Source organism: Hipposideros armiger, unplaced genomic scaffold (genome assembly GCF_001890085.2).
Source record: "Hipposideros armiger isolate ML-2016 unplaced genomic scaffold, ASM189008v1 scaffold_539, whole genome shotgun sequence".
In the NCBI taxonomy this organism is placed as follows: domain Eukaryota; kingdom Metazoa; phylum Chordata; class Mammalia; order Chiroptera; family Hipposideridae; genus Hipposideros; species Hipposideros armiger.
Window position 1 is genome coordinate 874,118 of NW_017731889.1, and position 12,675 is coordinate 886,792.

A 12,675-nucleotide genomic window follows, 5' to 3' on the forward strand; every position below is an offset into this window, starting at 1 on the left:
GATCAGGCAGTTAAGGCCTATATGCCACCTTGAGCTAAGAAGAAGTGGGTGGGGATTGTGGTTTGGGACTTCAAAGGTCAGGAAGACAATTCACATGGATATGGACAAGCAAATGTTTGGTAAATAAATGTTTGCTGGACCATCTTTAACTGGGATGTAGAAAGGACTTCGATCAAACAGGCCTTGGTAGGTTCCTCCCTGTCTATCACACTTAGTTTATACTAAACTATAGTTTGGGTGTGTGGTTGAAAATGCAGAGGTAGCTTACTGTAGTTTGCGTCGACATAAGAAACATCCAAACCTGCAGAGAACTTTAATGAGTTTATTTGAGCCAAACTGATGACAGTTGTCAGGAAGCAAAATCTCAATGGATTAAGAAAATGCTCTGGAGAATGGCAGTTTTGCAGCTTATTTTATTCATTAGAATCAAAGGAGGAGAGAGACGTAAAGAGGGTTACATGAAATCCACTGGTGGTGGATTAAAGGGGTGGGAGAAAGCAAAGCAGGGAAATCTCTGGGATTGGATAAAAAGTAAAATGGAGAGATACATACTTATTTTATATTGGTGGGCCCAGGATAGTTAGCAATGAACATTTACAGCACATAGAAATGGTATTCGGCAAACAAAGTAACAATGAGGGGTTCTGTAGTCTGGTGCAATGGGTTATGCCCCGAGAGGTACAGAAAAAGGGATTACTCTGACATTCCAAGGGTATGTCATCTTAGATGCAAAAAGACAATAGACAGGCTCACTTAAGGTAAAGACTGACCTTTGTCAAGGAAACTACAGGCCAAGGATGTGACTACCTACCATATCCCGCTTTTAGTTAGGAATTTTTATGTTCAGACCATCCTGTGTGGTTAATTTCAGTCTCTGAGTTTGTAGGGGCTGCCATGCTGGCCGCCGTTGAACTTGTCAGGTTTAGTATATGGCCCATTTTTCATCCACATTTGTATTTTACTTATTTCTTGTTAATGAAACTCTTAGAAATGCTGTGTTTATGAGATTGCAGAAGATAAGAAGGTAGAAGGTGAGGGAAAGCAGAGTTTGCCACCCCAAAATATGCCTTTTGGGATATTATTTTTAGCTGTTTATTAACAAAAGACTCAGAAAAAAAAACTTTGATCTTTCCCCTGCCCCTAACCTGAAAAAATGTATATGGATAACCTGCTCCAGGAAGGAACCCTGACAGATGCCTAGTAATTTTTTAAACCCACTTCCCCCCATAAATATTCACAGGCTTATGGTCTCCTAATAACTAGTATCTCTGAACAAACTTTATCAGGAGTTATTCTGAGGGACATAATTTTTTTACCCATTTTCTTATGAGCTCAAATACAGCATTGGCTTGCCTGAGATCAGCTTATTTCAAGAATCATATAATTTAACCTCTAATGATCCTAGGGTTCTTCAGGTTGAACCAATGCCACTGATTAAAAATGTGACTGCTTTATGTCCTATGCTTTAAATATTATAAGAAATTCTGTCTTCATGTCGCAAGTGGGAGACATATCCAATGATATGCTTAAACAAGCAGCTTCTCATGTTAAAAAGAATACAACCTGATGGGGAGCATTTCCAAAAATCAGACGCTCAACACCAAAAAAAAGAAAAGAGTTAATTTATGGAGCTTAAATCTAAAAGAATCCAAAAGATGAAAGTTTCTCCAAAGTGCTGAGTGATTCCGCACATTTAGTTCAACAAGTGTATTTATTTTTCTCTCAAAAACAAAAAGAAGAGCCAGAGAAACTTTCACCCAGTCTTTAGGAGGTGATTTCCCTTGCCCAGAGTTAATGCATTGAAATACACTGAAATGGGCTGCTAATGAGCTTAATTTGCTTTAGAAATTTACAGATGCAAGCCATCATGAGGGCCACCAGCACACATTACAGGGGATGGCATCTGTCAGGGTCCTCCCTGGAGGCCCTGACTTTGGGACTGGAACATCCTGCCTGGCAGTTAAGTGAGATGAGACACGGCCTGGGATTCATCACGGGGGCAGGCACTGACAGCACGTCTTAGTGCAAGCTTGGATTCTAAAAAAAAGAGTGAGGGAAAGGAATACACCAACATCCATTTGCCACCTAGTATTTTATTTTTTTGATATACTGAACTGTAACTTCAAATAAAAGTTAAATTAATTTTTTAAACACTATAGTTCAAAAGTATGATGGCAGCATTTTTTTTGAGACAATAAACATTGTTTTAAGCTGCCAAATTTGGGAGCAAATTGTTACACATCAATAGATAGCAAATAGTGAGGAAAAGACGTCATAACTGTTATGCTCACAATTACGAGGGCAGATCTAAAACCAAGGATTCCATGAAGGCAGTCATTTAAAGTAGAGAACACCACTGACTAAAATGTGTTCTCTCCCTTTCTATTATTATCTACTTTTCCCTTCTCTTTGCTGTCTTTTCATTTCCAAATCCTTCCTGCTTCCTTCGTTTCCTGATTTCTCATCCTGTTATCACTTAATATTATGAGACACTTACTTCTTTCCTTGATGGACATTTTTACTTTTACCATACTTAAGAAGTAATTTTGATATTACATAACTGAAAGAAAGTGCCCAACTAGGAAAACAACAGCATATAGGCAAGATCTGCTTACTCATGGAGCTCTTCTGTGCCTGATAGTCTCCTCTGTGAGCTCCGAATCAAAGGCATACCTCAAACAGGAAACTGAAATCTAATGGGCAGTTCAAAAGGTAACACAAGCATTGAAACAGAAAGAGCTGGAGAATTTGTTTCTGGTTGTCAGAGGGGGCCAATGTAATGAAGATAAGGTGCTAAGGAAAGATCACAGACTGATAACAAGTTTAAGGCCACAGGGATAAATGAGTCCAGCCTCCACTTTTACAGATCAGGAATCTGAAACCCAGAGAGTTCTATGGCATGTCTTAGGAAATCCCATCTCATCTACTGTCCTCCAAGAGTCAGCTCCAGCATGAGCTCCCCTGTAAAATTCTCCTTCCCCTCAGCTCCTTGGTTAGACTTCCAAGATACCAACCATCACCCCAGTCTTGCTGATCTGCTTAGGTCTCTTTTCTCCCTAACTGGAAAATGGGCAGAAACTGTGAGCCATGTTTTCCTGGACCCTGGCATATAAAGAAAACAAAAAAAACTTAGTAAATATCTGTCCAGTGAACATATACATTCAGGTGAAGCTGGCCCGTGGTAAAGCCAGGACTGGAATACATGTAATTCAGCCACAATGGGGTGATCCACGGTGGGGTGAGGTGGTGGTGGGTTAGATCATTACAACCAATGAGGGATTTAGAGGGGTAGGATCTGGGCTCTTATTAGCTGTGCATTCTGGGGAAGGTAGATTATTTACTCCAATCCATAATTACCTATCCTGCAAGACTATCATCAAGAACTCATATCCACTATGCAATCCACAGACAGCAGTGCCTAGCACAAAGTGAGCAATGTCTCTCATTCTACTTCAATTCTACAACACAAACTTTCCCACATTTTAACATTCTGAATTAGGAATGTGTCTTACATGCACCATGTACACCCAAATTGCATAGTATTTGTTTTTTCTAAAAAGTGGTTATCCAGTCCCTGAAATACCTAACCATGGGTGGTGCCTTTAAATGGAGGAAATTCAACAGTTTCCTTTCTTTTTTCTTTCCATCAGTATCATCAGCCTAGCTTCACTGTTTTTCAGACTTTTGGTCATGACCCATCAATGGGCTGTGAAATCAGTTTTGAGTCATACAGACCATTTTTTAAAATAGTGTAATGAAGATGGATTGCATATAATAAAAACAAGCATTCTGTAATGAAATGCGTGTGTGCATACATATACACACATACAGAAAATGAATTTCTGATCAAAGATGTTTGAGAAACATTGGTATGGCTGAAACATATAAAGACTGGACAGATTAAGTGTGGCCCTGGTACGTGTGGCAAATACAGTGATAGCTTTGCTACTTCAGATTAAGAACTTGAACAAGCTGAGTGGATGGGGAGGGGAAGAATCAACTCAACGGGGAAGAAGCAGCAAGCAGCCTAAGTGGAGAGGAAGAGAAACAGACAGGGTGGGGAGCAGGGCAAGTGAGCCTGAGTATGTTCGGTGCACCCATGCGTGTACGCTCACAGGACCAAGTGTGGATGTTGTTCCTTCCCCACCTAGTTCATCCCTCTTATAATGATTTACGGCAGGCTGGGAGAGAAAAATTTTACAATTCTTTAAAACATCAGAGAGGAATATTCATTTTATATTTTATTTTGATATCAATGTATTATGCAATCAGTCTTTGACTAAAAAATGTGACAAGTAAATGTTACATTAGCTAATAACATAGTTAAATTAAGTCAATAAACATCAACTGTGCACCTTCGGGGGTGCCGGCTCCACCCTACGGTGGACCCTTAGACAACAATGAAATAAAACCACAGTTCCTGGGGGCCTGCCGAGTGGTGCGTTGGTTAAGAGTTGGCTTGGAAGCGCGAGCTCTGAGCAGCAGGGCCACCGGTTCGGTTCCCACATGAGCCAGTGACACTGTGCTCTCTACAGCTAAAATTGTGAACAATAGCTTGACGTGAAGCTGGGCTGCAGTGAGTTGCCAGAGATGGCGTAGGCTGCAATGGGACTGCAGTGGGCTGCTGTGAGCTACCATGCGTGGCCGGCAGCCAGCGTGAGCAGCGGCAGCTGGCGTGAGCTGCCGTGAGCCGCCGTGAGTGGCCATCCAATGGCCAGCAACCGACTGCCTCGCCCGAGAAGAGCTCAATGATAATACCAACATGGACCAGTGAAGCAACGTCCTCCACAACTAGACTGAAGAACAAAAGGACAGCAACTTGTCTGTTCCCCTTCCCCAATTCCCCAACGCTGTTCCTCTCCACCAATAAAAACAAACAAACAAACAAAAACCCACAGTTCCTGCTCTTGAAAGTCATTCAGTTTTCCAGGCCATCAGACAGGCAAACCAACAATTGTAAAACACTATAGAAAGTGTTACAATTAAGGGAAATGCTGGCAGTTCTGGAGACACTAAGAGAAGGTCCTAACTCAGCTCCAGCAAGGAAAGTTCAAACGTTTAATAAGAAGATGAGGGATGAGAACAGAGTTCCAGGCAAAAGCAATTCCATGCCCCAGCCCTAACATCATGCGCCTTCAGGCACAGTTAGTAATTTGACCTGGCTACAATGCATGTGGTGTAGTCGTGGAGGATTAAACAGGAAATGAGGCTGGACAGGTAGGCAGGAGGTCAGTAAAGGAACACCTCCCCCAAAGTTTCCCCAAATTCCTCTTAACCTTGTGAAAAACCAAAATGTCATCCCTAAATTATGGCAGAGCCAAGCAAGATTTAGACTCTGAAAAATGATTTTACACATGGAAAACAATATGTGAGTGAATATGAAACTGTGAAACAAAGAAATTATTTCATTTTTATAACCACTTTACAATGAATTAACAACGAGGCTATGATATTCATTGGCAAGTTTCTGCCCTCTAACACAAGGACCTCTATTTTCCTATAGATCTGCATGTGTGTGTTCATCTATACAAACATACACAAACATATATGGACAACAATAAAGGATGCCATCTTTGTAATGGAGCAATGAATACATTTAATAAATTACTTCATGAAAAACAGAAAACAAGTTTATAATTTAATTGTTAGAAGTTTATGTTTTGAGAGGACATTCTTTGGACTCTTACCGTATGCTAAGATAAAAGGGTTCCAGCAAGTTTTTGCCAACAGTTGACCAATTGTGGGGAATCTTTCAATGACTGTGCATGAATCCTGTAAAAGAAAATTATGTTTTGGTCAGTTGCACTATGCAACTCAGAAAGACTGAACTGACACTATAGATCAGGTAGCTTGAATCCTTCTCATTTAGTGTATATTTTTTAAAAAGTAGGAAAAACAGGATTAGAGAAGGTCTTTAGCTAAACTATGCAAATAAAGTTTAGCAAGCAACCTACCTTCCTTTGTCCTTAAACCAAGTCACCAAAAATAAGACATACAACATATTTAGGTAAAAACAAATTTGTTATAAAATTAACTTCATTTTACTCATACTTAACAGTCAGCAAAGGCCACTTTACTTAAAAATAACAAAGACTGCACGATAGTGAAAAAAACATTATGGGTGATTAATCTCTTTACAATCTCATCTACATCTTAAGAGTTTTATTCTAACATAATAAGAGAAATTCCTAACTCAGCTCCAGTAGGGCTATTTCAAAGAAAGTTTAGGAGGACAAGAACTCTGTAACTTGTAAAAAGAAATAAAAGCAGCCAAACCATAAAGATATATATCTGTGTTTATTACTAGTTTGATTACTATATGCTAAATGACATCATACTTAGTCTGCAACAACCTAAAACCTGAGACAAAAAAGATCAACCAAATAGGAAACAGCTTAAGATTTTAAAATATACATGCTGTTATACAACTGGCTCTTATCCCACTCCTTTACCTTTCAGAAAGTTCAAAAATAAGACCAAACTCAGATAAAGTGCACATCAGCTGAAATAAGCATTTCCTACTATTGCCACAATAAATTCCTCACATTTGTCTCAGCATCGAGGCCAATCTTAGACTTTCTGGGACTTTAAGATCAAGTTACAAAAGTCTTATCACAAAAAACAATTTTAAAAGTTAGCATTGGTTTTTCATACAGACTGCCTCTTTCCTTACAGTTTCTAAAGACATATCATCAACATGAATTATTCTTCAAATTTCCCACTTGCTTCTTTGATTAAGGGAATAAAAGTATAACACAAGAAGACCTATGTTAAGTGAAAACTTTGCTTTTCACCTTGAAGTTAGACAGTAAGTATAAAACAAATTATATTTTTATATGAAAATATGTTAATTCATAAAAATACTGCAATAAAAATAAATCTTATGTCCAATTAAAAATATATCAAAATTTTAACACAATAAATTACACAATTGTAAAAACATTCAAAATCTTAATATTAACCAGAAGAGACCACTTAAAATATTTATAAGAAGAGATCTTAATATTTATCATCTCTTAGAAGAGCCCACTTTAAAACAGGGTTGAGGAAAGAGTAAGCATTTCAGCAAACTCTTCAATGTTTAAGAAATGCAAAGGCCCTTAAAAGAATCCAAACTATTACCTGACAACAAGTGTCCAAGCCTTGTTTATTTACAAACAACCTGATGGATCAGGAAATCTCATGTGACAACATAACTAATCAAGAGGAACACTGAAGTCATAATAAATCAGAAACAAGGAAACCACTTCCTGTCTGTATTTACCTGTAGGTAATTTGTCTTTCTTACTCCTTCAATATATTAGGTCAATACCACAAATCCCTGACCCTGATTGAATCTGGGTTTGGTGAAATCTGGTAAAGAGTCCCTGATGTCACAAAATAACTGCATTCATTTTGGTCCACTTCTTACCATCTCTTTCAGAGCTTCGTACATCTGCCTCAGGAAATCCTGAAACTGAGGCAGGTGACGGCAGGTGTCTTGCTGAGTTTCCAAAGTAGAGGCCTGGCCCCATAGAGAAAGCTTTCTCATCCAAAACTGATAATCAGAAGGTAGATCTACTGCATCTTGAGCCATTTCAGAAAAAGGGGAAAGGTGATGTACCTTCACAGTGGCCTGCCAAGCACGGAAGGAAACAGTGAGCACACATCCAATCTATAAGAAAGGGGGAAAATGTTTCATTTTAAAAAGGATCTTTTATTGATGCCTTCGCAATTCACTGATGAGTGAAAGGGGGATTACAAGGGACTAAAATAGCATGCTGTCTGTGGAGTCATCTTTGAATTATTTTAAAATGTGTAACCCAGCTGTAGTTCCAATCATTACCATCTGAACCTTTTATCATGAGTAACATCATTACACTAAAAGTCATTATACCTCCACAGGCACATGCTAATTATGTACAAAAAGCACAGCTGATAATACTTTATATCTTTTTTAAGATTGAGCTATTTTTAAATGTTCAGAATATGAAGTTCTTCTGAGTCTTTTAATGTAATGGGAAATCAAAAACATCCATGGTGTTTAATAAAACAACCATGTCTAAGAAATGTTTCTGAAGTTCTTACGTTTTATATGCATTTCTGGCTTCCCATTTAGGTGCAAAAAAAATCTCTGCATTACTGTCTAATGAATTTTCTTCCCAGTGTTTCTTCGTTTCTTAAAAAAGAGTAAAATAATTCATTCCATATGCATCAATTTGAACAATCTGTTTTTTTAATTTAAAGAATACTGTATATGCTTGATCTCAATTAATTAGCAAGAAGTCATATTTTAGTAAAATATGATAAACTCCAATTATTGAGGAGGAGTACTAGTCCTAAGTGACAGAAAATAAAAACTCAGACTTCACTTAGCACACATGAAGTACATATTAAACAGAATAATGGAGTTCCACAGTGAGCAATGGGCCTCGGGCAGAGCTAGGTGCCCCACCACCACCATCCCAGCTCCAGGCCCTCCTCACCATGGGAAGCAATGGGGCAGAGAAGGGAGGCCTGCTTTAACAGGTGCTTGTCTTTAAACACTCATATTTTCCTGGGGCAGGGATGACACTCTATTGGATTGTTGGAAAAGTCATGACTCATTTTTGCAACGAAAAACAGAAAAAAATACGTCATGACTTTTCCAAAAGCCCAATAATTTCAAGAGACGACTCTGAAAGTGGTGAGTTAAAATCCTCAGCAGCAATAATTAACAGATAAAATGCTCCCAATTAGGTGGCAAAAACATCAAGAAAGGAGGTTCTCATTACTCAACAGGAAAACAAGAAAATAATTTAAGAAGACTGTATAGGGCTGGCCAAATGACGTGTTGGTTAAGAGTTGGCTTGAGACACCAGCTCTGAGCAGCAGGGCTCGGGTTCGGATCCCACATGAGGACAGATGACGCTTCGCCTTCTACAGCTAAGATGGTGAACAACAGCTCAACCTGGAGCTGGGCTGCCGTGAGTCGCCGGTGACGGCATAGGCTGCAGCCCCTGCTGCAGTGGGCTGCCGTGAGCTATCGGAGTGGCTGGCAGTCAGTGTGAGTGGCCGGCAGCTGGCGTGAGCTGCCGTGAGCCGCTGTGAGTGGCCGTCCAATAGCCGGCGACTGACTGCCTCACCCAGGAAGAACGCAATGATAATACCAACATGGGCCAGTAAAGTGACGTCCTCCCCAACTAGACTGAAGAACAAAAGGACAGCAATGTGTCTGTTCGCCTTCCCCGATTCCCCAACGCTGTTCCCCTCCCCCAATTCCCCAATAAAATCTTTTTAAAAAGAGGACTGTACAATTTGGCAGTTCAAGAAAAAAAAAAATCCAGACCAAAATGATGAAAGTTTTAAAATGGTACAAACATTTTAGTTTTTGAAAAGGTTCATGTTAAAATGAAGGGAAAAAAGAAAGGCTTAATAATAGAGGAAATATATGCATCCTGTCAAATGGCACATAATAGCCAAAAATGATTCTTCCCTTTCTCTCACAGCCGTCCTCATCCAAGTCATAACCAATACCTGTCAATTCTACCTCCAAGATAAATACCGGTGTGGCAGTGGGCCCTAGACAAAGGCCTTCCCAGACCATGTGGTCACTAAGGATTTCGCGCGGGCTTCAGACGAAGACATTCCTGGACTGTATGGTCAGCAAGACTTCCGCGTTTAATATTTTCAAATTCCTACCTCACCCGGGAGCCAGGCAGGAACTGGTACAATGGCCACATGTTCTAATAATAAATCTTAGCTGCCAACCTGGAAACTTCAGGGTATATAGCCCCGAGTCCCACCCGGGTCGGGGCTCAGCCTCTGGATGTGAATCCACTGAGCCAGTGCCAGCATTAATAAAAGTTGCTTCCCATGCCTTGGTGTCCTGTCTCTTTGTCTGGGTTCCTCGCAACATAATTGGAGGTTCACCCGGGAGATGGAAATGGCGATATTTTTCCCTCACTTGTCCCCGAAGCCCAGCTCCCCGGACGAGAGGGGATGCACCCTCTACTCGGAACCAGGGGACTCTTGTCCGTCAGTGGGGACATCTCCCCTGTCAGCCACGGGGGACCGACCCAAAAACACAAAGGAACCCTGAGGGCTACAGGAACCAACTTCGGAGCACCACTCGACCAGACAGGTAAGGACCCGGGTCACTTGGTAGCCTGTCCATCAGTAGACAGAAGGGGAGACTGATCACCTCCCAGACACCCGAGTATCTCAGTTTCTGAGAGAAACCGTGACTCCCAGGAACAGGGCAGCGGGTGGAGAATAATTGTGTTTGAGTCTGTGTGAATGAGACGCAGCCTGCCTGCGAAGCAAGTGTGGAGTCCGTGGTGCACCTCATATGGCTTAGGGAGGTATTGCTAAATTGTCTCGTACGGTTTAGTAATCCAAGTTGGGGGTTTGTACCGAACCACCAATACTAAGATGCATCTGAGAATCCCCGCGAGGGGAGTGGCCGGAGACGGACAAAGCAAATCTCTGAGTGTGTGTCGCGCCGATTTCGGGTGGTTGCCATGGGTGAGCAACAGAGTACTCTGACTCCGTTAGGATATACGTTAAAAATTTTTAAGAAGGGGTTCTCAGGGGATTATGGCATTGAGATGACCCCCCAAACCTTCGTACCTTCTGTAAGATTGACTGGCTGTCATTCGGTGTCGAATGGCCAGCAGAGGGAAGCTTAGACAGAGACCTCATTAGGAAAGTTTACCTCATTGTTACCGGCAGCCATGGTCACCCCAATCAGTTCCCTTACATTGACTCACAGGAGGCTATTGCACGTACCCGACCCCTAGGTTGAAGTCCTGTTTGGAAAACCAGCACAGAATTCTTTAATTGATTATAGGCATGAGCTATAATCCCCTCACAGAAGCTGCCTAAGGAAAAAACAGAAGGACAAAAGCCTGTCCTGTCTTCAGACCCAGAGGAAAACCCACCTCCCTACTCGCCTATTTACCCACCCCTTCTGCGAGAGTTGGAGCCATTAGCCCAGCCCCCAGCACCACCCTTGCCAGCTCCACTTCCTCCGCCCACCATGCTAGCGCTGCCTTCAGTACCGCCCTTGCTGTCTCCACCTCCCCTGCCCACTACGCCTTTCCAGGAGTTTCTTGCCACACCTCCGCCTCCAGTCCTGACCCTCTATGTGCCCGCAGATAAACGGCTGCAGACCAAGGGCCCTGAGATGGGCACTCTCCAGCTCCCCCTATGGGAAACCAGAGGCCCGGCTACTATGATCAGGAAGGCCAGATTCAGGGAGGCCAACGCATGTTTGTGTACCAGCCCTTCTCAACCACTGATTTCTCAAATTGGAAAAATCATACCCCATCATTTACAGAGAAACCACAGGCTTTGACTGACCTCCTTCAGTCATTCATTCAAACGCATCGGCCCACCTGGGCTGACTGTCGCCAGATCCTAACTCTCTTCAACACTGAGGAATGCCAGCGAGTCACCCAGGGAGCTATAGAATGGCTAGAGGAACATGTCCCACCCAGGACCTTAAACAATCAAGTGTATGCCCAGAATCATTTCCCTGAGGAGGACCCACAGTGGGACCCCAATAATGATCCGGAATTCCAGATGCTGGAACGGTATCAAGAAGCCCTTATACGAGGCCTAAAGGATGGTAGCAAAAAAAGAATCAATATGAACAAGATCTCTGAAGTTCTACAGGGGCCAGAGGAGAGCCCAAGCCACTTTTATGAAAGATTCTGTGAGACATTTCGTCTCTACACTCCCTTTGACCCCGAGACTGTCACAAATCAGCGGATGATCAATGCTGCTTTCATCGGGCAGTCCCAGGGCGACATCAGCAAAAACTTCAGAAATTGGACGGATTTGCTGGCATGAATATCATCCAGCTCCTCGAAGTGGCGACAAAAGTCTATGTCAACCGTGACCAGGAGGCTCGTCGATAGGCAGATCGGAAGATGAAGAAAAAGGTGGACTTGCTGGCTGCTGCACTTGTCGAAAGGGCTGGGACCCCGGGACAAAACACCATCCCTAACCTGGGACTACTCCAGCGAGGACGACATCAAGAGGGCCACACTCCGGGAGGCCAAGGCTGGGACATGACCAATGTGCTTACTGCCACCAACATGACCACTGGAAAAAGGAATGTCCTCAGCTGTTGGAGAGTATGCCAACAGGTCCAAGTCCCCGAACACTGGGTCGAGTCACTCACGGCCATTACCAGCCACCCCAAAAGATGCCAGGCCCTTCTCAAGATGACTTCATCAGACTTGCTGACATGGAAGAATATGGGGAAGCGTAGGCCAGACCGGGCTCCATCCAGGTAGGCCCCCAGGAGCCTATGGTCCGAATGTTAATTGGGGGCTGACCCATTGACTTTATGGTTGACACAGGTGCTGAACATTCTGTTGTAATAGAGCCCATAGGCCGTTTCTCCCAAAACCAGGTCACTATCACAGGTGCCATGGGCGGACAAGTCCGTCGGCCCTTTTTACAGCCCCGACAATGCACCCTGGAAAGCCGAGAAATTACTCATCAGTTCCTCTACCTGCCAGACTGCCCTGTAGCATTATTGGAAAGAGATCTACCAGGAAAACTCCAAGTTCAAATCACCTTTAACCACAGTGGCAATGCTGAGCTAACATTAGGCAAATCAGGGGCTAAGATTATGTCCCTCACCATACCTTGGGAGGAAGAATGGCGAATCTTTGGTCTTATAGAAGAGGCCCAAGAGGGACC

General features: G+C 42.5%; 1 protein-coding gene across 2 annotated transcripts in view; it reads right to left on the reverse strand.

The window, feature by feature from the left end:
• FANCC (FA complementation group C) overlaps positions 1-12,675 on the reverse strand; it is a 260,271-nt gene that overhangs the window by 161,939 nt on the left and 85,657 nt on the right. For both annotated transcript variants that reach the window (XM_019668799.1, XM_019668798.1), the window contains exons 2-3: positions 7,412-7,654; positions 5,688-5,772 (exon numbers count right to left, since the gene is read on the reverse strand). In XM_019668799.1, the coding sequence (XP_019524344.1) occupies positions 5,688-5,772; positions 7,412-7,576 (250 nt within the window). In that variant the 5' untranslated portion in view covers positions 7,577-7,654. The remainder of the gene's footprint in view (positions 1-5,687; positions 5,773-7,411; positions 7,655-12,675) is intronic.